At 40.6% G+C, this 26,183-nt stretch overlaps 1 protein-coding gene across 1 annotated transcript in view; it reads right to left on the bottom strand.

The window, feature by feature from the left end:
• The window catches only part of LOC138841664 (zinc finger protein 658B-like), a 108,431-nt gene extending 85,010 nt beyond the window's left edge, over positions 1 to 23,421 (bottom strand). The window contains exons 1-2 of the mRNA XM_070042448.1: positions 23,227 to 23,421; positions 19,291 to 19,362 (exon numbers count right to left, since the gene is read on the bottom strand). Coding sequence (XP_069898549.1) covers positions 19,291 to 19,362; positions 23,227 to 23,421 — 267 coding nt within the window. The remainder of the gene's footprint in view (positions 1 to 19,290; positions 19,363 to 23,226) is intronic.
• Between the last annotated feature and the right edge of the window lie 2,762 nt (positions 23,422 to 26,183).

The raw sequence follows: 26,183 nt of genomic DNA, 5'->3' as shown, positions 1-26,183 counted from the left end.
CGAATGATTTGGCTCTCATAAGATTTGACTTAGTTCTCACAATAAAACATCCGATGTTAACTATTTTTGTTATTAAATTTCTAGATATAAAAGTCTGGTCATAGATAGCCATTTGTTTCTTCATATGTAAAAATGAACTTCCAGCATGAACGTTTGTGAACACTGACTACTTCCTACCACACCAAATACTTACTTATTACCATAAAATGTTTCTTAATCAGCTTTGCATTTTAATAGGCCTTAATTGAAGGATGGATGTAAATGGATAGAGGCTTAAGGAATGCTCAAGATGATCCCCAAAAATGTGAACTATGACCACCACAAGAAGGATAGAGAATAAAACTATGAATTGGGACATGATGTAAAAAATATAGTAGTTTTAAGAATTAGAATAAAATACAGCACTAATTTGTTGTACAGTGTCTAAAAGGAATACAGTCATTCTTGACAATATCAGAGGTGAATGATGACTAACACACAAAAAGAAATATATCTATAAAGTGTTTAAAGAAAATAGACTTCAATACACAATCCATGGGGCAAAGGGCCTCTTCTTACAATTAAGATTGAAGGTATTCCTAGGGAAAGATAATGCATTATTAACACATCTTCATTTTAAGTGCTATAAAAATTATTCTGCGTGGCTGGGAAGGTGACTGGCTCAGCGGTAGAGCGCTTGCCTTGCATGCCTGAGGCCCAGGGTTCGATTCCTCAGCACCACATGAGCAAAAAAGAAAAAAGCCAGAAGTGGCGCTGTGGCTCAAGTGGTAGAGCCCTAGCCTTGAGCTGAAGAGCTGATGGATACGGCCCAGGGCCAGAGATCAGGCCCGAAAACGGGACCGAAAAAAAAATTATTGTGCATCAAGAGAAAAATAAAAATTGCTAACATAGATCTACACAGAGGAGAAGATTATTAAAAAGGTAAATGTGTAGTTAAAGGAATGGTACATGTGTAGGTAAAAGAATGTATAGAAAACATTGTATGTAATTTCTCTTGTGAAAAGAAAACTTATAGTACCATATTCATAATTCATAAGGAATGCAAATTCAATATACAAACACATAGGTGTTTTAAAAACAAAGTTTGTGAATCCTGCATATCGATCAATTAATTTTGTACTTGCCTCGCAAATATGGGGGTCTGAGTTCAAAGAATTATTTCTACAAAAATTTAAAAGGAAAATAGAAAGTTTATACATAGGTTATAAATTCCATTCAATTCCATTGAAAAGTAACTATATTATGCTATATGCTACTACTATGATAATATTGTAAAGATTAATGTTCGTAGTAAAAATGCATCCAGCAAGTTAATTTCCTTTGTGTTCCTAACAAAGAATCCCACAGGGTAGAAAGTTCATTTTCTTGCAGTTCTACAGTATAACAATTTTCCTGCACATTTTACTTCTGCTGAAGCTCTATGCTTCAGCCTGAGAATGGCCTTTGTTCTTTACATGAAATGTCTGCTTATTTCTGTATGAAGAATATTAATAAGACTGTTTTTAAAAAATCTTGCAGTCCTTGCATATTTTGAGTTGCACAAATTCAATGGAACATAGAAACAAACCTTTGAAAAAGTAGGGCACCTGTATTAAGCATGCAGTCTTATTTTTATCCTATGAACAATGGAGTATAACAACTATTTACATCAGATTTAATTTGTAATTGGTATCAGAGGTAATTCACAGTGTACAGGAGAATGCCTGCAGCTTATATGAGAGGTGATTTACAGTGAAGTTGAGGTGTGTGCAGGTTACATAGAAGCAAAATAAGAAATAAATATCAGATGAGACAAACAGATATTAAATAGCAAGATATCCATCAAAATAAGACCATATTTATATTGTAAAATATAGTAAATATATAAGGCACTGTCTGACATGAACAGAAGAAAGAAAACTTAATGAGCAATCCAAAGTCATGGACTAGAGAGAAATAAAAATTAAAAAAACTATACAAAGATACCATGAGCAAAAGTTAATGATGAAAAATACAAATAGTGATAATATGTAGGAAATAAGCATCAGCCCAAAATATATGACCACAGATATAGATCATTGATAATGACAGACAGATTATACATTATGATAGTAAAAATGTATGCTGAAAAGCAAAGGTACAGAGACATGTTTAAAAGACCATGCAGTTTTAATACTTTAATCTACCATTACTATTGTAGAACTAATACTCCTCTTACTAACTGATATAACAAACAGACAAAAAATCAGCACGAACACACACATGGATGACATTATCTTAAACTTAAAAAAAAATACTATGGTGTTGCATTTATCAAGACACATATTCCAAGATTAATAGTAAATCGGAAGACAAATGGTGTAGAAAACAATATGAAAAATTAAAGTTATGTTATAAATACATGAAAATTAAAAGATATATTTATAGTATTCTATGAGTGAAATAAACACAGGGAAATTACAATGGATCTCAAAGAAATGTATTCCATCATTGTGATTTATAGAATATTAAATATAGCCTCTTTCTTACTTCACCTTTGAAATAAAAACACATAGTTTGGGGCTGGGAATATAGCTAAGTGTTAGAGTACTTGCCTGCCATGCATGAAGCTCTCGGTTCCATTCCTCAGCACTACATAAATAGAAAAATTAGGAAATGGCACTGTGGCTCAGGTGGTAGAGTTGTAGACTTGAGCAAATCAAGATCAGGAATGGTGCCCAGGACAGGCTCCAAATTCAAGCCCCAGGTTTGGCAAAAAAAAGTTTAAATAGATATGGTGTATTCACATGGATCTCTTCTGGAGAGTGGGGGAAAGCCAGAGAACTAGAAGGAAATGGGGTAAAAGCGCATCTGTGGAGGTCATTAGGCACTGATGAAAGTAAACTATACAAATCATGAGTCAAGATGGCAGGGAAACATTCATTGGGAGAGAGTGAGGGTATGGAAGACACAGCATGAAAGGAAATGTATTCAATACCTGGCCCAAGAAATGGTAGTCTCTCTATACATCACCACTATAACAATAGATCAATTAAATTTGAAACAATTTCTTCATGAAGTTGTGTGAGCGTAAAGTTAGTGAAGAAAATGTAGAACAGTTAGAAAAAGAGCTATAATTATTAGAAATAAAGTACATCACTTAATTGAAACAATAAATACTGGAGCTTAGGTTGAATATTAATTTTAAATATGCTGTTAACAATCATCTAACTTTATTGTAGTATCCAATTAATTATTAATGATAAATATTCAAGTAAGTAAAAACAAAACAAGTGCTTCTGGTTCAAGATGCTTATCCTACCCTAGCTATTAAGGAGGCTGGAAGCCAGAAAACTGGGTAGACAACTCAAATTAAGCAGCTAATCAACATATTGGAGGAGGTGTGGCTCAAGAGATAGTGCCAAAAAAGAAATTAAAGCACAACTTAGGAACTGGAAAAACCTACCATGCTCCCGGAATGGGAGGATCAACATTGTGAAAATGACAATACTTCCAAAGGCTATCTACAAATTCAATGCGATACTTATCAATAGTGCGAGTTCTTCAATGAAATATTAAAAACAAGCCAGAAATGTATATGGAACAATAAAAGACCCCAGAGAGCAAAAACGATCCATACCAGAAAGAACAATGCTGGTAGAATATCACTACCAAATTTCAAACTGTACTACAAAGCCATAGTAATCAAAACAGATTGGTAATTGCACAAGAACAAACTTGAGGACCAATGGAATAGGACTGAAGTCCCAGAAATGTACACACAGACCTATATCCACCTAAACTTTGAGAAGGGAACTCAAAAATAGAATGGAGGAAAGACAACTTCGTCAGTAAATGGTGGTGGCAAAGTTGGTTCATTACCTGTAGAAAACTAAAGCTAGATCTGTATATATAACCCTGCACCAGAATCAATTCCAAAATGATCAAAAACCTCACATTCAAAGCAAACACCCTAAAAAACATTACAGAAAAGAATAGGAGAAACTCTAGTGGTACTTGGCACCAGCCAAAATTTTCTTAATAGAGACCCAGAAACACAACCAATCAAAGAAAGGTTGGACAAATGGGATTGCATGAAACCGCAGAGCTTCTGCATGGCAAAGGACATTGCTAACAAGATCAATACAAAACCCACAGATTGGCAGAAGATCTTCACTAGGCATAAAATGAACATGGGTCTCATATCTAAAATATACTTAGAACTCAAGAAATTAAATCCACAACAAGAAATCCTCAGAGAAACAACTGCCCAATAAATAAGTGGGCTAAAGACTTAACAAGAATCTAATCTGAAGAGGAAATAAGAATGGCCAAAAGACATATTTAAAAAAAGGCTCAACTTATAAATATGTTAGAAACAATTACAAGAAAGAAAATACATTTGAATCCTTAATGGGGTTCATTTTTGCCTAAAACCAACTTATCTGACCATTTCTGCTTGTTTCAGACATATACAAGTTATTGCAAATAAGGGAAACCATGGGACCTATGTTTCTTTGGGCCTTTCTTACTTCTCTTAGTATAATTTTTTCCACGACTTTCCATTTCCTAACAAATGGAGCAATTTCATTCTAAAAAAACCACAAAAATCAAAAAAAGTCTCAACTTCTCTAGCCAAAAAGAAATGCAGATTAAGACAACCTTGAAATTCCACCTCACCCCAGATAGAATGGCTATAATCACGAACACGAATAACAACAGATGCTGAAGGGGATGCGAAGAGAAAAGGGAACCCTACTGCATTGTTGGTGGGAGTGTAAACTTGTTCAATCACTTTGGAAAGTAGTATGGAGGTTCCTCAAAAGACTCCACATAGTTGCTCCCCTTTGACCCAGCAATCCCACTTTAGGGTATTTACCCAAAGATCACAAACAAGGGTATACTAAAGCTACCAGCACACCTATGTTTATTGCAGCTTTATTTACCATAGCTAAGATATGGAACCAACCTTGATGCCCCTCAGTAGATGAGTGAATCAAGAAAATATGATATATATATCCATATATACATAATAAGTATTTATACATATATGTGTATAGACATACACACACACACACACACACACACACACACAGACACACACACACAATGCTTTTCTATGCCTCCATCAGAAATAATGGCATCACCCCATTTATAAGGAAATGTTAAGACTTGGAGAAATGTGTAATAAGTGAAGTAAGCCAGGCCCAAAGAAACATAGGTCCCATGATCTCCCTTATTTGAAATAACTAGTACATGTCTAGGACAAGCAGAAATGGTCAAAAGCTATGTACATATGACCATATCAGTGAAATGAGCCCTAAGACAGGAACTCAAGTGGTTTTTCTCTTTCTTGCTATTGTTTTTAATGTACTATGTGACTTTTTGTTCCTTTGGTATGTTCTTCCCCCACGGTATAACCCCTGTTTTCACTGTTATGTTTTTGCGGTGCCTTGCATCTTGTATATACACTTTTCTAATTTGGGGATAGGACGGAAAAAAACAAAATGCTTAAATAGGGATACAGGCTGACTCATTGTAACAATGAGATGTACAAGACACTAGGTTGGGGGCTGGGAAGGTGGATCAGTGGTAGAGCGCTTGCCTTGCATGCATGAGGCCCAGGGTTCGATTCCTCAGCACCACATAAGCAAAAAGAAAAAAAGCTGGAAGTGGCGCTGTGGCTCAAGTGGGAAGAGCTGAGGGACAATGCCCAGGTCCAGAATTCAGGCCCTACAACTGGACCCCAAAACAAAAAAAAGACACTAGGTTGAAGATGACCTTTACCATTTGAGTCTGGGAGGGTGGGAGGGGTTGCAGAGGTTAGGAGGAAAGAAATGTTAGAGGAAAAACAAAGGAGCAGGTAACAATGCTCCATAGGAAATACAATCATGTAACTGTAACCCCTCTGTAAACTATTTTACAATGCAAAAAGATTTTTTTAAAAAGACCAAGTAGTGCCAACAGTGAAGGAGGAAGCAGACAGGATGTGAAGCCTGTGAGTTCCTGTTCCAACACTAGCACAAGAAAGACAGTGGAGAATGAGGTAGGTGTGTCCCATTAGTGTTGAATTTAGACACCAAGCATGCAACACAACAAACGTTCATCTCAGACATAAAGAGAAAAGGGGTAAGAAAAATTTCAATTCAAAGAACTATGTCAGCAAAGGAAAATTGATCAGTAAAACAAACAAGTTCCCAGATACAGCATTTGAAAAATGGTGAGAGACAGACGGAGAGAAGGGGGACTGAAAAAGATGAAGACACAGGGAGGAAAATATATAAAAAGTGAGAGAAAGAGAGAAATGATGAAAGCTTATGAGTAGGAAACAGAATGAAGAGAGTAAATAGAGAAAAAAAATCTTGTGACGACACATTAGGAAAAATACAAAGGGTTTTCTAGGAAGACCACACTCTATATCATCAAATATTATCAAGTTTTATGTAGTCAAAGACCAGTAAGCAGTCCAAGAAGTATGTATGGAGAGTAATTTAATTACATGTATCTTACTAAGTAATCTCTCACATTTGAAGGTGTGTGTGTGTGACCACACTATTTCAGAAACTCCAGTAAAACCTGTTTAACATAATTCAACATTAATCATAAGGAGGTGATCTCTGACAAGTTGTCAGCAAATGTCCACTTTACATGACAAGTGACTCCCTCAATGGCATTGAATCACCAAACAAGTGTGACTACTTTATCTCACCTCAGAAAACTCCAAGCAAGTCTGCCCTCAACTAAGACATTTTATAATCTACTCATTCTAAAAACCATCTTACTCTTGTTTAGGAACATGTTCTTGAAACTGAATATTTTTTTTCTGTTTTAAATCTTGGATAGACTTAGCTTCCTAAAATGGAATGTGAAAAATGAGAAATAAAAAACAACTCACCAGAGATCCTCTCATTTTTTCTTCCTGTTGCCAATGCAGAGAAGATTCTGGATGCATGGCTTAGAGAAAAGGCAATTGACATAGTCAGGAAAGAACCTGTGTGATTATGCCTCAGATTTTCCTGCTCAAAATATTATACATGGAGTGAAAAAGCACAAAGCCTTCTTATGGGAGAAGAATCTTTGATGTCTCAAGTAGAGTATTAAATGCTCCATTGAGGATGACTCCACATTCCATTAGTTGGTAGACAAACAGTATTCTAGGTTAATATACATACAGAATTCATAAAAACTAAGGTTCCTAAAAATGATTGAATAATTAAAACAAAAATCCACACCTTCAATACCACTAATTATTAATGAAATACATTTATGGTTGTATGAATTATTTTTCTATTCATTAAAATGGATCCTAGGACGCCATCGAGCTTTTGCACTCTATCTTATTCATTTATACATTTAAACTCCATGGAGAGAATATAGGTTATAACTCAATACTTTTCCCCAAAATTATACAAGAAAATATATACAATACATATTACTTGTATTATAATATTTCAGTAACGGTTTTCAAATGACCCATTTCCCTGCATCCAAATACTTGGAGCACCCTTGAGCAATAACTTGAAATTTGTCATTTAGCCTACTTTACTTAATCAGTAAAGATTATGTAAATACAGTTTTGAGAAGTCCCTAATGCTCACTTTCCTAATCAATCATATGAGAGATAAAGGGCTTACTAAAGATGTAACATGAAATATTAAGCATAGGAGTGACAGAACATCACAGCTAAAGAACCAGAAGATTAAAATCTTATGTTGCACAAATAATACTAACACAAAGTTCTAAGCTGAGGACACCCCAAAATGCAGACTTATAAAAATAAAAAATAAATATCTATATGCTTTTTCTTATATTTAGTGCTTGGCTTTTACACAGGAAATGCTACTGTCCAGAATTTTTATTTTTTTTTACACAACTACGTGGATTAGAAACTCTTAATGTAAAATAACATAAATTTTACAGTGATATGTATGAAATACGAAAACCTACTCTGTAAACTTCAGTTAGGTCGTTTGTGCTAAGGAACAATATGAATCACTTAAAAGCAACATTTGCACATTCATTTTGGATTGTTCCACATGACAAGAATGGTTTCTTACTTTTAAAAAGTAACAAAGAAATTTCTGTAGGCTAATTATCCATATTCAAATACTCAAAACCACAATTGTTGTAGATTTCAGGGTGGGATATTTTCTTCTTGTTTTGGGATTTAGACTATCATCCTTTAAATTTCAAGTTTCTATTTCATATTATTTTATTACAAACATAATCTATATTTAAGAGTTTATTTTGTAACTGGGCTCTGGTGGCTCATAGTTGTAATCTTAGCTACTCAGAAGTCTGAGATCTGAGCCCCACAGATTGAAGCCAGCTGGGGCAGGAAAGTCTAAGAGACACTGATCTCCAATAAACTACTAAAATACCTAGAAGTGGAGATATGGCTTAAGTGGTAGAACATTAGGCTGGAACAAAACAAGCTCAGGGTCAATGTCCAGTGCTTGAGTCCAAGAACCAGGTCTAGCACACAAAAAAAGAGCATTTTATTGTATTGTATTTAAATTCTATTGAACAATTGTTTTGGAATACATATTTAGGCAGTCTCTCATTTTAAATGATGTAAAATAGGCTCAATAATCTAGTGGAGAAATTGTAAATTGTCAAGAACAGATAAAGTGGAAAACCTCCATGTTAGTAAAATTTTAAGCTAGGAAAATGCATAGGAACTGCAAAGGATAAAAAGGGATCAACGTGTTTCACTAACATATTTTAAATGAATGTTCAAGCTTCATTGACTTCAATTCCAATGAAGATTTTAAGTGAAATAATACTTCTTTGAGCAGATTGAGACAAAATGGAGAACACTACCTAAAACTTCATTATACGTTACATCTAAAAACCATACCACTTTGAGTAAGACACAGTACTTTAATTTCCTTCTGTAACACTCCATGACAAACACTTTCTTAACTGCAGGTAAAAACCAACGCTATAAGGCTACTATCAGTATATCCACAGGTGAGACATTTGAGAGATCATGTACAAGAATTGATACTGTGAAGAGGCTGAATAAATGAGTAAGAACAGAGATAGATACTTTCAGTTGTGACAATAATTCCTAATCCACAAACCACAGCCCCATGTCCTTTCTGAGAACTAGGCTCTGACTGATTCCTCAGGCAAGTTCATTTCGCCTCCTACTAGTTACTGTTAACCTTCCAACAGCACCTAGTGATTGGGAGTGTTAGAGGAAAGAGTACCACCTGAGTCTTGTGCTCTAGTGAGTAGAACCAATCTTTGCTTAAGGCAAGGAAGCTGAAAATATTTTGCCTTTCCTTTGCCTTTCTGCCTCTGCTCTGTAGGGCTTGTCAGAGTTGACAAGGTATCCTTCTTCAAACATTGCTAGGCTTCATTGCTTAACAGAAAGTAAAAAAACAAAACAAAACAAAACAGGACCATCACACACTACTGTAATATCTCATGTAGACCTGTTCCTAGTAAAAAGGTCTTGTACAAACACGTGTGAACTAAAGCCAGGAGTACTAAGAAAGCTAACAAGGAAGGAGAAGAGCAGAGACACCTGTAGGAGAAACAACACAGGAACCCAAAAAACAACTGCAATATAAATGGAGTCAAATCAGGCACACACCTCACAATTTTGCTACAATTGTTACCATGCTCATCTTACACCTGGGCAAAGATTGTAAGGTCACATGTGTTAACAGCAGAATTTCACCATCATGGAAATATAAATGCACACTTTCTCCTATTCTGGAGAACCACCCAACTTGCTGTCAGAATGTTGCAAGCCAGTTTCTGGCACCTGGAGACACAAGAGCTGTGGCAGCACAAACTCTGGAGCCCTGAACAAATCATCAGCCTCATGCTGGAGGAACATGTGGAGGATCAATTTTGCCTTGTGTTTTGCATCCAGCTCACAGTTCCTACCTGTTATTAGTTCTGCAGCCTGAGATCCCTTCAAGTTACACCTCCCAAGCTCCACTGAAGAGAAAACTTCCAGCAGCAAGGCAACGGGAAAGAAACTGGAATTTGCAGGCTGGAACCACCCACAGTGGGTGGGGAGGCACATGCGCAGAAGGATCTTTGTCCTGCTTTTAAAAAAAGAATAAAAAACCTGCACTTTCAAAGTATCTGTGCTGCAACATAGACTACAATTCCCACAATGCATCGTGCCACTCTGAGAGGAAGTAGGTTTCCACCAGTGCTAGGCCCTTTGTCTTAGGACTGCAGGGATGCATGGGGATGTTTTCTCCTGCTTGCATGAGCATAGGTGAGTTTGGTTTTTTTTTAATGAAAATCACTGTGTGTCTCCTGAAACATTGTTAGACTATCTGAGAAAAGGACAAGTATTGGAAGCATGAAATAAGTTGGCTTTTTAATTCTTAGATCTACTAATGTAATTGAGCTTATGAGACTTTTGTTTCTGTTCGTGTGTAACAGATAAGTTCTGTTGAATGTAAATGATATCTGATTTCTTTACATTTTGGAATAGCTCCCTGTTCAATATAAAAAGGTATTCGCAGGCACTAAACTGATTCTTGGATCATTTTTCATGCTTTAATGTATACACTGCAATAAAGTAGCAGAATTGCTAGATATACAGCATAATCCTTGCACCAATTAAATTTTTTTTAAAAATCTAACAATTTCCCAGAAATGTCCAAATTCCATTTTTGGAATCTTAAGTAGTTTTTGGCTGTTTCCAAATTTTTCCTTTCCTTTAAGGTTCTTTACTTTACTTTTCATTTCTTTTCTTTGATGTTCATTGTTATTCTTGTGGCTTGAACTCATGGTGTTCCCATTATCTTTTCTTTAACAGTTTGTTCAGCTAAATAGTGAAAAGCATCCTGTGGGTGGGAGGAGTGGTCTTAGAACAGGCATCTCACCACCATTACTGTTCAAACTAATGGTGGTTTGGGGAGATCGGGGGGAATGTGGGTGAGGTGCAAGTGAAGTGAAGGATAGGTCTCAGTGAAGCTTGATGGCTTGGCCCAAACCAGTGTGTTTTTGTCTTTCCATTTGCATGCCCTATTCCAGTGTGAATTCCTCCCTCTTCTATGATCCTAAAAGTTCCTCTCAGTCACTCTAAGCTACCTCATATTGTCTTCCCAGGTGTTACCCATTAGACCTTGGAATAAATCTTTGTTATCCCAGGTCCTAAGTGTGGGAAGAGTCAGGGCCATTTCTAGAAACCAGGCTTGTGTCCTGACCTCTGGCATTTGCCACAGTCAGGTATAGTCAGGCATCATTTGGGACAACACAGTTCCTTTACTGATAATGCAGCATCACCAGAGAATTCCTAACTTCTTAGCTCCCTAGGAGCTCTTCTCAAAATAACTGTGTAGGCCTAATCTTTCCAGGCCCAGTGATACAACTATAGTGCAGCAACTTCTAAGCCTGAGTAGGGAGGATCATTCAAGCTCAGGAGTAACATAGAAAGATTGATTTTCAACGAAACACAAGTGTAGCAGTTCTTTACCAGATACCATCGGGGAGGGACATACACAGCAAAAAAGAAATCATCCTACAAATATGTTAGAAACAATAGCAATAAAGAAATATTTGAGACTCATATCTGATAAACCGATTAGAAAACAGGAAGTGGTACTATGGCTCGAGTGGTAGAGCACTAGCTTTGAGCTGAAGAGCTGAGAGACAGTGCCCAGGCCCAGAGTTCAAGCTTCACAACCGATAAACCTATCAGTTTGGGTCTGGCCCTTAACTTCTTGGTGTTCTATTATGAGATTCTGAACTCCCCAGAGAAAGCTTGCTTTCTTGCAAAGACAGGTTTTGATGAAGTCATTGCTGAACTTGATACATTAAGTGAAGAGGGGTTCAAAGACTGTACGCTAATATAGTAGTTACTGAGAGAAATGTTGACATTGTAGATATGATAACCAAGGAGATGAAGTGAAAGCAGGATAAGGAGGGGAAAATTAAATGGCCTTCCAACTTTTGTCTGCCTCATTCTAAAATTTATACAGCAGACTATTTGCCATCCATGCTTTCCCACAGATAGTTTGTTTATGATTTATGATGGGTTTATGTTGCTTCTATTTGAATTTCTATATTTCTCAGGGTTTGTTGTTGTTGTTTTTTAATATTAGGGGAATAGATATTGCCTGTTAACATTTAGTGATTTATCTGTTTTCATCTTCAATTGGCCAATATGAAGATGTAGAATTTTTTTTTGGGGGGTCCAGTCATGGCGCCTGAACTCTGGGCCTGGGCACTGTCCCTCAGCTCTTCAGCTCGAGGCTAGCGCTCTACCACTTGAGCCACAGCGCCACTTCTGGCTTTTTTCTTTTTTGCTTATGTGGTGCTGAGGAATCGAACCCAGGGCCTCAGGCATGCAAGGCAAGCGCTCTACCACTGAGCCACCTTCCCAGCCCGAAGATGTAGAATTTTTTACAAGTTGTAAGTGTTTGGCATGTACTTTGGTACATGGTGACTTCACAAGGACAAGTGTGTGTTAAAACTGCTTTCATGTTGAAGTGAAGAAATCTTCCTACATATTGGTTTGTACTGGTGGGTAATAAAAGGGAAAATTGGTTCCAGGCACAGGTGTAGTTATTCTGGATATTCGAAAATTTTGGAGCACTAGCAGGGCTGTGGTACAGATATTCCATGGCTGTTGCCTTCTGGAATCATCTATTTCTGTGGAAGAGTCTATTTCAGTGTGCACACCTTAGACTACAGTACCAGAAGTATTATTTGAGACAAAGTTGTGTCCCAATTAACTCTGGATAAGGGCAGAAATGGTTCACATTCCATTATTTGTAATGTTACCTGCTGCTTGCTCTCATTATTTTTGCTACACATTTTATTTGTATTTAACTGTTTTAGACAACCTACAAACAAAAATGTAAAAGTAAAGATGCAGTGAAAACGAACTGTTTGGTAATCATTATTACCGTTTTCTCTACAACTTTTCATGTAAATTATTCTTTTGGTTTTGATATGCCTCAAAAGAAATTGTACATTATTATAACTTTGTTCCTTACTCCCTGTTGGCAGCTAATGGGCTTTTACCAAGTTTAAAGTGCAAAATTTATCACAATAACAAAAATACTAATCTATCTACCAACTACCTCCTACAAACCCAAGTTTTTCCTTGGGGAGGGGAAAATTGATTTGAAAAATAATGTTCCAGTTAAAATTTTGATATATAGCATTTTCTAAATTAGGAAGCCACAACGTTTTTGACCCACTATGACAATGGTTAGTATTAACTGAAAATTCTATGCATCTAAGTCAATTTTGGTTTTTGAGAATTTTTTGATTCAGCTTGCCTTCGATTTTGGTAATTTTATTTGCCAGGCACGCAGGATTACCGTTGTTTTTTTTGTTTTGTTTTTTTTAGCCTTCTGTCTTGTCACTAACCATTCCTCCTTGGTGGCCATGTACTTCGGAAAAGTTCACATGACTTTTCTGGTCTACTCACTCTCTAAGATCCCTTGCTTTCTTGCTTGCATCCCACAAACTATTAACCATCCTCTACTTCAGCACATCTCACCTTACTTAATGAGATTGTGTATCTCCTACAAACTCTATCCTGAATGCTCTGCCATTGTTTGTCTTTAAATCTTCTCTAAGTAATGATGGGTCTGAGTTATATCAAATCTCACCCTACAGAATATTTCCTCAGAAAGTTACAGAAGACACCAAATAAAAGTGCCATTTTAAAAGACAAGTGGGGCTGAGAAGGTGGCTCAGTGATAGAGTGCTTGCCTTGCATGCACGAGGCCCTAGTTTCTATTCCTCAGCACCACATACACAGAAAAAGTCAGAAATGGTGCTGTGTTCAAGTGGTAGAGTGCTCGCCTCAAGCTGAAGAGCTGAGGGACAGCTCCCAGGCCCAGAGTTCAGGCCCCACGACCGAGAAAAAAAAAAGATATATTTTTTCTTTCAGAATGTAAGATCCTCCAGGCAGGGGCAATATTTTCTGTATGTTCTACTGTGTTCAGTACACTGTAAATGCTCAATAAATATTGATGATTGGAGGCAAAAAATATCTGCTTTCTTCATTGGAAATATCAACTATACCAATTACTATTCTTGTGTTTGATAATAGTTCTAAAATAAAAACTGCCATTCTTTCAAAGACAAACATATAGACACATATATGTATATAAGTACACATATAATGCTTTGGAGTAATCAGTAAGATTGTATTTCATTAATATGAAATATTAAATTAGTGTTATATATAAATCAATACAAACCCATCCAGTCATTGAATCCGTCCAGACTCCTTCATAAACCTGTAAACTTTTCATATCTTTTGCACAAGCATTAATCCTCCTGAGTAAGCTCAGGTCAGGAGAAGCCACAACAGGACACAAGATCCATATCAGGGCCTTAAAAATAGGCACACAAAAGAGGTGTGATCAGTTTTGAAAGAAGAGATATCAGTAAGATTATTAATTTATTTGGGATTGAAAGCCAAAGAAATGAAGATCTCTACAAAGAAGGGGACTAAAAAGAAAAGGAAATACCTCTGAGGTCCATTCAGTCCAGTGTTCATGTACAAGTCTTCCAGGGGTGATGGGCCACAGTGTGATGCCCAGTGGCCCACATGCTTAACTGCTGAAAGCAAGATGAGATGATGTCTAGGGGCTTGCATACAGGATGGCTGAATTTCACAGTGATAGGAGGCAGAACCTCTATAAGAGGGGCCCTTTGTGTGTAATCCTAGTTATTTAGGAGGCTGAGATCTGAGGATCAGGGTTCAAAGCCAGCCCAGGCAAAAAGAAAAATCTATAACTTTTTTTTTTACTAGTCTTATGGCTTGAACTGATCATCTGGGAGCTATCCATGAGCTCTTTTGCTCAAAGGTAGCACTCTTTTGCCACAGCACCACTTCTAGATTTTTCTGTAAATAATTGGAGATAGGAAACTAACAGATTCTCCTGCCCAGGCTGGCTTTGAATTGACATCCTCAGATATCAGCCTCCTGAGTAGCTAGGATTAAAGGCCTGAGCAATTGACACCTAGCTCATACGAAACTCTTATCTCCAAGTAATCAGCAAAAAGCCAGAAGTGGAGGTGTGGTTCAATTGGTAGAGTGCTAGCCTTGAGCATAAATATTAAGGGATAGCACCCTGGCTTGAGATCAAGCCCCAGGATCAACAGAAGGAATAGAAAAGAAATAATCTGAAAATCACAAGCCAGGAAGATGCAGGATATGGAGCAGAAGGAGTCTACTGTGTTTATGTAGCAGACAGACAAAGTGAGACCCAATGAGGCCAGAGGTCTGTGAAGCAGGTAAGACACTTGCCGGAGTGTCTCCTAGGATGGCAACATGCAGCATTTTGCATTTGTACCAGCAAGTGGCACTAAAACAAGGCTAAGCAGGCCTAGTTGGTTGGCTCTAAGTAATGAGCAGGTGATTTTGTATATTTGCTGTGTGTTGGGGGTGTTATGGGGTGAATTGAGGCCCTTCAGGATTCTCTTCCTTCATTCTTCCATTATCTTGTTCATCATTCCATTTTACAGATGAGGAAAGCTCTGAGCTGATTTTTTAAATTAGTTATTTGCCTGATTTTTGCTAGCATTGGGGCTTTAACTCAGAGTCTGTCACTCTTACTTGGCTTTTCTTCTCAAGGCTGGCACTCTTCCCACTGGAGCCATATGTTCACTTCTGGGATTTTGCTGGTTCATGGGAGAAAAGAATCTCTCAAATATATCTGCTGGGGCTGGCTTTGAACTGAGATCTTCAGATCTCTGCCTCCCAAATAGCTAGAATTACAGTTGTAAGCCATCAGTGAGTTCTTTTAGAGATGATTATTTTATAATAATATTTTTTCTTTTATTGTGAAAATACTGTACAGAGGGGTTACAATTACATGGGCAAGATAATGAGTACATTTCTTATAAAATAATATTTCTATGTTCATTCAATGTGTGTGTGTGTGTGTGTGTGTTTGTACACCCTCATGCACGCATACATACACACACACACACATACACACACACACACAGAAGCAGGGACATTGTCCAAGCCCAGTCAAAGGGCAGAACAATGTTCACACCAACCATTTATTGTCCAGTGGTCTTAGATTTTGGGTGAGGGAAAGAGAGTGTTCTGTTACTCCCTGCCTTTTGGGCTAGGCCTATTCCTTCCTGGTGACTACTTTGTTTCTCATCACAGACTCCCAAAACTCTCCTAGGGAGTTCAGGGCTGCCACCCCGAAGATCTCATGTCTTTCTGTCCAGCTGTAGGCTTTCTCATTATGGGAAGAACATGAGCTCTTTGGGCAGAGATCATAACTTAGTCACCTTTAGTGCCTTAACCTGAAACCTGCCACATCCCTAGATGGAGGCTGGACACACAGACTTCATTCCTTCATTCTGCAAGCCATTCCTTTGCAACACTGCACATGGCAGCATGCGTGATCTGGGAAGGGTCTCAGATCAGCTTCTCTGGACAAAAGCAGATAAATAGTAACAAACAGATATGGAAAAATAACACAGAAAGAAGGACTCTGGAGGCGGAGAACTAAGGATCTTGGTTCAAAGACAACTTGGGTAGGAAAAGTCCCTAGACATACCTTCAAAGAACCAGCAAATATTCCAAAGTGGGGCTGTGGTTCAAGTGGCAGAATTCCAGCCTTGATCAAAAAAGCTAAGGGACAGTGATTAGGTTCTCAATTGAAGCCTCATTACCAGCGATAGATAGAGATAGATAGACAGACAGATAGATAGATAGATAGATAGATAGATAGATAGATAGATAGATAGATAGATAGATAGATAGATAGATAGATAGATAGATAGATAGATAGACAGGTTTTCTGCATACTGGTATTTCACACCTGTAATCTTTGCTACTCAGGAGACTAGGAGTGAGGCAAGAATCATGGTGTGCAGCCAGACAAGGCAGGAAAGTCCATAAGACACTTATCTCCAATTAGATATCAAAAAGCTGAAAGCAGAGGTGTGCCTCAAGAGATACAGAGATAACCTTGAGTAGTAAAGCTGAGGGACAATGTGCAGGTCCTAAGTTCAATTCCCAGGATGAACATGCACACATGCACCTGTGCATACATATACACACAAGCACACACACACATACACACACACACACACACACACACACACACACACAGAGGAAGATACGGTAGTATGACCATGGGCTGTGGGGTATAGAGGGGGTGGCTGACTGGGAGCCGTGTTTTGGGTGTGGTGCTTGGGACAGAACTGGAGGAAGGGTCTCCTACAGGCCCAGGAATGGGGACTTCAGTAACAGGAAGAGCCAGCATCCAAATCTAAGGGAGAACAGCAAACGGGGAGGAGACAGAACTCTCTACACAGTTCTAGATTGTTCTGCAAGGTCCTAGTGTGGTAGGCAGGTGAATGAATGTTCTCTTCATGGCCTTCATCACTCTGGCTGTTAGTGGACCCCCTTGGTGTGTATGCATACATACAGGTCCTGGGGCTTGAATTCAGAGCCTGGGCACTGATCTTGAGCTGTTTATGCTCAAGGCTCGCATGCTACCTTTTGAGGAACATCTGTACTTCCAGCTTTTTAGTAATTAAAGGGAAATGAGTGTCTCCTAGCACATGCCTGTAATCCTAGCTACTTAGGGAGCTAAGATATGAGGGTCATGGTTCAAAGCTAGCCCAAACAGGAAATTCCATGAGACGCTTATCTATAATTAACCACCTGAAAACTAGAAGTGTTGCTATGGCTCCAAGTGGTAGAGTGCTAGCCTTGAGCAAAAGAGTTCAGGAACACCTAGGTCCTGAGTTCAAGCCTCGGTACTGACTCCATCCTACCCCCTGTAATAACTCAAAAAAAGAAGTCTCACAAGCTTTCATGCTCAGGTTGGCTTTGAACCATGATCTTCAGATTTCAGCCTCCTGAGTAGCTAAGATTAGAGGTGTGAACCACCAGCATCTACCTCACTTGACTTTATCTCAAGACAGCTCTCTACCTCTTGAGACACAGCTCCACTTCCAGTTTTTGTTTTTTGTTTTTTGTTTTTTTTAGGAACTGGACATAAGAGTCTGTTGGATTTTTCTTCCCAGGTTGACATTAAACCATCATTCTCTGATCTCAGCCTCCTGAGTAGTGAGAATAACAGGTGTGAGCAATGAGCCCCTGGCTATAGCTCTCTTCTTGGCCCTTTTTCAGTTCCACCAACCTCCCTAGCTTCCTGCCCTGACTTTTCACTCCCTTGCTATCATTGGTGGTGATTGTCACTCCCTCCTATTTTGACTGAGTCACTCAGTCTCTGGTCCCAGGAATCTACTGCAATGCTATTATGATGACTAGGGCAAACATAAGGGAATAAGCCAGGGACAGACAGTATGGAATCTGAGCCTGCTGCCTCTTACATCTGCCACAGTATGAATGATCTTGGGGCTTCTGATAAATGCCACTGCCCTCTTGGAGACCTCCAAGGAGTTAGTTGAATGCCCACTCACTGAAGGCATGCCAAGTCCTGGGGTACAGGGCACTAAGGCTCTTCCTGTTCTCCACTGCCACCAGTGGGACTGTGAGAGGTCATGTCCCTCTTCTGAGCCTTCATTTCCTCCATAGTTCACAGATATTGTCCTTAAATTCTTGCATTCCAATCCCTTCTCCTTTCTCCTGGATCTTTGCCAGAAGTCTCATACTTATGATTTTTGGGCTTTGCTTTTGGCTAAGCTGATCTGTCTGTTCCCAGCCTGGAAATCACACCATTATAATCATCCTTACTTGGTAGAGAAGAGAATGGCGACTAAAGGTTTGTGATGATGAGATGGGAAAATGGAGACCCAGTCTTTCCACCGCCTTTTTAATTTTTATTGTGAAAATACTGTACAGATGGGTTACAATTACATGGGTAAGATAATGAGTACATTTCTTATCAAGCATTGTAGCCTCCTCCTTTGTTTTCCCTTCCCATCTTCCCCCCACCACCCAATCCTCGCCCCCCCCCGCCTGCACCAAAGTTGTAATGTTCATTTTCAACATAACGACTTGTACATTTCATTGGAGTCCCAGTCTTTGAATGAGGAGTTTGTTAAAGAATATTAAAAACAAGCCAGGCAACGGTGGTTCCTGCCTGCCATTCAAGCAACTTAAGAGGCTAAGATCTAAAGACCATGGTTTTAAGTCAGCCTGGGCAAAAAACCCTGTGAGAGTCTTACTGACAATTAACCAGTTTTAAAAAGTCAGAAATGGAAGTGTGGCTTAAGTGGTAAACACCAGACTTGAGCAGAAAAGCTAAGCAAGTGAACAAGCCCTAGTATCAGCACACTTGCACATGCACGCACACACACACACACACACACACACACTAAAATGTGTTTTAAATATTGACCCATAAACCAGCACTTCTAGACTGGTGAATCTATTCTTCTTACAAAACCCTTGGCTAAGGCTTTGGCTTCATCAGCTTGAGGTCCCAGAATGAATAGCATCAACACTGAAGATCCCTAAAAAAGCCAAAGTAAGGACACCTAGTAGGAAATTTTATATCCCACCAGGAAGGTTGAAGACACAGACCACAGTTTGTTAAAATAAATACATAAATAAAAAGGGACCTGGATATTGGTGGCTCATGCTCGTAATCCAGGCTACTTGTGGGGCAGAGATCTGAGGATCATTATTCGAAGCAAATCTGGGCAGGAATGTCTATGATTTTCTTGTTTGCTTGTTTGATTTCCTTTTAATTTTTTGCCAGTCTTGGGCCTTAAACTCTAGGCATGGGCACTGTCCCTAAACTTTTGCTCAAGGATTGCACTCAATCACTTGAGCCACAGTGCCACATCTGACTCTTTCTGTGATTAACTGGAGATTAGAATCTCCCAAACTTTCCTGCTTTGACTGGCTTTAAACCCAGATTCTCAGATCTCTGCTTCCTGAGTAGCTAGGATTACAGGTGGGAGCCACCAGCATAGGCTGACTGTGAAACTCTTATCTCCAGTTAACCACCAAGAAAACTGAATGGGGGGGCTGTGGTTCAAGGGGTTGAGTGCTAGCATTAAGCAATAAAACTTCAAGGACAGGACCCAGACCTTGAGTTCAAGGCACAGGACCACACAAAAAATAATAGAGGGAAGTAGCAAGGGGACAGTGGGAGGAGAGACTTACCATTCATCAAATACAATATTCTAGAAGCTGACACAGTGCTGACCCAAGTCACAACCAATCATCTATTTGAGGAAGCACAGTGACAACCAAGTAAACAAACAAATATGTGAAGCAACCATAGCAAGATCAACAGTGCAGGTGAGAGGGCTTTAAAGGGGTCATTATGAGTCAAGTGCTGGTGGCTCACACCTGTTATCCCAACTACTCAGGAGGCTGAGATTTGAGGATCCTGTTTCAAAGCCAGCCCAGGCACTAAAGTCCATGAGACTTTTTTTTTTTTGGGGGTCCGGTCGTGGGGCCTGAACTCTGGGCCTGGGTGCTGTCCCTCAGCTCTTCAGCTCAAGGCTAGCGCTCTACCACTTGAGCTACAGCGCCACTTCTGGCTTTTTTCTTTTTGCTTATGTGGTGCTGAGGAATCGAACCCAGGGCCTCAGGCAGGCAAGGCAAGTGCCCTACCACTGAGTCACTTTCTCAGCCCTCCATGAGACTTTTATCTTCAATAAACTATTCAAAAAAGCTGTGGCTCAAGTAGTAGAGCATTAGCCTTAAACTCCAGGACAGGGCTCAGGCCCTGAGTCAAGCCCCAGTCCTCAGACTTCAGCTTCCTGAGTAGATAGGATTACATATGTGACCCACCACAGCAAGGCAACCTTTTATTATATATTATCTCATTTAATGTCCATGACTGCCCCAATAGGAGGGCTCAGTCTAAATGTATCAGTTCTCATTTTCTTTCAGTCAATGATCAGGTCTATTTTTCCACTGAAAGTAGTCTTGTCTCTGGGAGGAGGATAAAATCCCAAAAGCCCTTTCCATTGTTTGGTGCATCCTATATTACAAAAGTGATGAAAGGGGCTGGGAAGGTGGCTCACTGGTAGAGTGCTTGCCTTGCATGCATAAGGCCCTGGGTTCGATTCCTCACCACCACATAAGCAAAAAGAAAAAAGCCGGAAGTGGCGCTGTGGCTCAAGTGGTAGAGCGCTAGCCTTGAGCTGAAGAGCTGAGGGACAGAGCCCAGGCCCCACAACCAGACCCCCCCCCAAAAAAAAGTGATAAAAGGGCATGAGATTAAAGCTGGGTTCTTAAAGTATTGTGGGAAGCCTGGCCTGGTTTGCAATTTTTATTAAAAAATGACTCCGGGAAGATAAAAACAAAACACACTTCAACTCCAATTTTCTTCAGAGTCCTCTAGGGAGCTAGTTGAAGAGAGGTGAAGGGGAGAGAGACTAAATAATTTCCTTCCTTTGATGACTTTGACTGCTACGCTCAAGCAGTAATTACTGAATACAATAGCTACAATGTACCTAGCTGGGGAAGGTCGTCAGTTTACTTTCCCAAGGTGGAGAAGTATATGAGCTAAAACTTCAGGTCTCAGCTTTACTTAGGCTGCTTGGCTCAGGGAAGAGGGGGACCTTTTCTGCAAATTCTTCTGTCCAGAAAGAGCTCTAGTTTATTCTCAATGAACAGTAGCAGGTGCTGCTAGAGATAAGAATGGAATAGAATAGATTGTGACCTAGGTGCTGACATCCTCCAGAGGGAAGCCCAAACTGAGACCTGCTCTGTAGAGAAATCAAAGAACTAGTGAAGAATGAATATTTTAGGTCAGCAGGCAAGGGAAGGGGTTCCTGAGGTAGAATTTCTGCTCCTGTTCCTGAGAAAATGGAGAGAACTACACAAAGGTTTATTTTTACGTGTGTGTGTGTGTGTGTGTGTGTGTGTGTGTGTGTGTGTGTGTGTGTATGCATGCCATGGGGCTTGAACTCCAGGTCTCATGCCCTTGCTTAGCTTTTCCTGCAAGGCAGATCCTCTACCACTTGAGCCAAACCTCCACTTTGAGGTTTTTTGCTAGTTTATTGGAGATAGGAGTCTGTCAGCTTTGTCTGCCCAGTCTGGCTTTTAACAAGTATCCTCAGATCTCAGCCTCCTGAGTAGCTAGGGTTATAAGCAGAAGCCTTCAAGTATCCAGGTCCACACAAAGGTTTAGAGAAGTTTCTAGAGGAGACCAGAGCAAATTTGCAAAGGCCCTACCTGATTTGTTAACTTCTTGGGTATTTATTTAATTAGGAAAACAGCAAGATCAGCCTAACTAGGAGAAAACCAAAGGTGTAAATCGGTCATATCATATGGGCCTCGCAGGCTGTAAGGATTCTTGTGGATTGTTAATGTGAAGGAAAAGTACTGGTGAGTCCCCACAGTTCACCTGGGGTTCTAGCCGATCCTCTGGCTACTCTGTTACAGCAGTGTGCCCAATACAAAAGAAGTATAATATTAGTCATCGCATCACTCACAGTAGTGGAAAGGTAGGAGCAACCCAAATGTCCATGGATGAATAAACAAAATGTGATCTATGCATCCAATGAAATACTATTCAGTCTTAAAAAGGAATGGCATTCGGACCCATGCTACATGAATGAATCTTTAAAATATTGTAAGATATAAAAAATGACAATTTATGTTTCCACATCCATAGTTAAACAATAGTAAAAATAAATAAATAAAAGTCAAATTTGCTGGGTCCCCATGGCTCACATTTATAATACTAGCTTCTCAGTGGGCTGAGAACTGAGGATGGAGGCTTGAAGCCAGGCTAGGCAGAAAAATCTCTGGGGCTCTTAACCCAATTATACCAAAAAGTCAGAAGTAGAGGTAGGACTCAACAGTAGAATATCAGACTTGCGCAAAAAAAATTCAACTTCGAGTGGAGAATGAGTCGGTCAGTGCGGGTGAGAAAGAGCAAGCTTTCTGGGTGCAACAGCACTGTGGCAGAGTGAGCACACAAAGCCAGCCCTAGGCTGACAAGGAAGGGCAGAAAAGAGAGGAGAGGTTTGATTACTTTTATTGGCCAGCCCTGTGGGTTGACCCCAGGGCCTGGGTCTGTTCCTGACCCTCATTGTGCTGAAGGCTAGTGCTCTACCACTTGAGCCACAGCCCTGCCCTGCTTTTGGCTTTTTCTGAGTCTTTATTGGAAATAACACTTTCATGGACTTCCTGCCAGGCTGGCTTCAGAGATTGATCCTCAGATCGCGGCCTCCCGAGTAGCTAGGCATACAGGCATGAGCTACTACTTCCCCCCATTTCATTAACTCTTGTGTGTCATCCTCAGGAATGTGCACTGGAGCCAAGGTGACCCAAGCCTTCAGGGGAGCCCCAGACCCCAGGGCCTGAGCAAAGGCGGGGCTCCGCCACTATCTGCAAAGCCCAAAGACCTCGACTCCAGTGACCACAGAAGCATAGGAGGCAGGGATCAGATCCTGGAGTGCACTCCAACTGCACCAAAATGCACCACGAGCACCAGTGCCCAATGAGCAGGCAGCAGTGGAAAGTGCTATAGAGTCGGAGTGGGACAGCGCCATTGCTGTCTTGGGTTTTGTTAGTTGTTGCCGCTGCCACCACGTGGACATGCGGATGGACTAAGGAGGTCAGGTCTGACTGTCCATATTGGCCACATGGTGATTGTAGAGTCTGTCATATAGTCTTCATGCTGGGGGAGGAAAACCATCCTCCCAGATGAGAGGCATGCCCGGATCCCTGGAGGCAGGGGTGGGCACTTGGCTGATAGGTTATTGAACCTGTCAGTCCAATGCCTGGGACTGGGAATTTCCTGTGGCTCTGCCCCCTGAACTGATCTCTTTAGGCCAGATGATGGGCGTGTCCGGATCCCTGGGGTGAGCACTTGGCTGATAGGTTATTGAACCTGTCAGTCCAGTGCCTGGGACTGGGAATTTCTGGTGGATCTGCCCGTGCTCTGATCTTTTTAGGCCCGGATCAGCTTAAGTCTTGCCACATGTGTCTCCCTAGTTGAGTGCTGGGTCCTGTCTCATCTTTGGTCATTCAGATCTCCATGGAAGCTGAATTGCCTTGTTGGTATTATTTTATTTCTTTCCTCTTTAGCATGTTTGCTAGCTGTGTTATGTGTATTTGGGGGGCTGTGGGCCTTTGTAACAATGGGCGGCCTGCAGCCAGTTAACTGTGTAATAAAGACTCCAATATTTTATATTCCCAAGTGTGGCTTCAGGGATAGCTCACAACACAGCTAGTGCGGTGCAGGGCTGCCGGGCTCTGAAGGGGCTTTTTCAGGCGGTGGTACTGGTGGCCCTGGTCTTCCTGCCCAATGTGGGGCTGTGGGCTTTGTACCAGGAGAGGCAGCTTGGTGGCACCTGTGGGGGGTTCAGAAAAAGTGCTGTTTCTAGCGGCTGTCAGGTGAGTGCCTCGGTCCGGTGCAGCATGGAATAATGCTTTCCCTCTTCTCCAAATACTTTTCTGCTGCCCCTTCTTGCTCCTTCTCCTCCTGTTGGAGTCCTCAGAGGCGGCAGGGGGGGAACATTTGCACTTTTCCCCGCTTTTTTTCCCCAGATGGGGCAAATTGAGGATGAAAATGTGTCCACTCAATTGAGTCAGAATTAGAACCCAGGGCCCTTGGTGCCTCAGTCTGGGACTCTTATTTCAAATTTCTATGCTTTACAGTCAGTCCTCCTTTCTGTTGCCCTCTCTCCTCCCCTGACCTCCCAATATTCTCTTTCTGGGGAGAACCCTGTGTCCCAGGGTGTGATGCCTTCTGTAGGACTGGTTCCCCCCTCATCTCTGCTCTCCTCCCTCATCCCCCCCCCAACCTCACCTGATCCTGTTGTTTCTGCTCAGGTCAGTCCCTTTTGCATTTTACCATTTGCACAGGGGCCCCTAGCCCCCCCTGCTCCCCTCTCCCTATTTGGGTTTCCCCATTCCTATTTTTTTTCTCAGATCCTGTGGATTCCTTGGGGAGTGAGTGCAGAGATCCTCTTGGAGCTTCAGGTGCCTTGGATAGGGTGAAAGGTGAGTTTCTGATTCTTGAGGAACTTGCCACCTTTAACTCTCCAGGAGTATGGATGTGTCCTGGTGGAAGGATCCCCCGAAATGTCCCAAAGCACAATTCCTTGAGGGTAGAATGCCACATGCCTTCCTCCTCTCCTCTGAATTGATGGGACTTGGTTTTTTTTCCATTCCAAATTGTGATCATTTTTGTTATTGCCTTTTTGAAACTTAATCATGTACCTGTACCTGTGTACATGCATTAGGCTAAATTTGCATTTTTCTCTGTATGTGTGTGTGTGTGTTTGTGTGTGTTCATGTGTTCAGATCCTGGGACTTGAACTCAGGGCCTGGGTGCTGTCCTTTAGTGTTTTTCACTCATGGCCCGTGCTCTGCCGCCTGATCCACAGCTCCACTTCTGGCTTTTTGGTGGTTCATTGGAGATAAGTCGTAAAGATTTCACTGGCTTAGAACAAGGATTCTCATATTTCAGCCTCCTGAGTAGCTAGGATGGCATGTGTGAACCATTGGCACCTGGCTTTGACTGCTCCCTCACATCATTCCAACTCCCTTATCTCCTAGCAAGTCAATGGATACTTAAATTGCTTCCTATAGTAGGGCATTTCAGATTTGCTTATGGGATTTTTCCTGGTCCCATAAGAAGTGGGTAATTTGTATATCAGGATCTGACTTGACTGACTGTTGGCTGGCCTCAAAGGAAGAGGCTGAATTTTTTTGTTGGGGTGGGGGGTCCTTTCATGGGGCCTGAACTCTGGGCCTGGGTGCTGTCCCTCAGCTCTTCAGCTCAAGGCTAGCACTCTACTACATGATCCACAGCACCACTTCCAGCTTTGTTCTTTTTGCTTATGTGGTGCTGAGGAATGGAACCCGGGGCCTCATGCATGCAAGACAAGTGCTCTACCACTGAGCCACCTTTCCAGCCCAAGAGGCTGAATTTTTGAGGTTGATGTTTTTCCTTTCTCCTCAGTCTCTGGCTGGTCTCTGGCCATTCTGGTGTCTTGAGTACAGAGGGCTCTTTGTTCTAGGGCTAATCAAATGGAGATTAGCAAATGCTCTAGTTAATACCTTGACGTTAACTTGGCAGCTAAAAGTACATCCTGTAGCAGTTAATTGCCCTTGTCAGTGTTTGAATTGTGTGAGTGAGTTATGTGTCTTCTGTATTTTGCATATGCCAGACCCTCTGCATTTCATACATGTTGTCAGAGTCAGAAAGACAAAGACTTAAATGAAACTGTTGCTTCCTAACAACCACAATGGAACTGGGAATGGAGGGAGCCTCTGTAGCATGTGCAGTGGAGTGGGGAAAGGAGGTGAGCCACAGATAACCTAGCCCGGATCTCTCTTTGAGACCTCTCCT

The sequence above is a fragment of the Dipodomys merriami genome, unplaced genomic scaffold (genome assembly GCF_024711535.1).
Source record: "Dipodomys merriami isolate MVZ:Mamm:240054 unplaced genomic scaffold, mDipMer1.0.p SCAF_325, whole genome shotgun sequence".
NCBI classification, from domain to species: domain Eukaryota; kingdom Metazoa; phylum Chordata; class Mammalia; order Rodentia; family Heteromyidae; genus Dipodomys; species Dipodomys merriami.
Note: the sequence above shows the minus strand (reverse complement) of the source record. Positions and strands in the feature narration are given on the sequence as shown.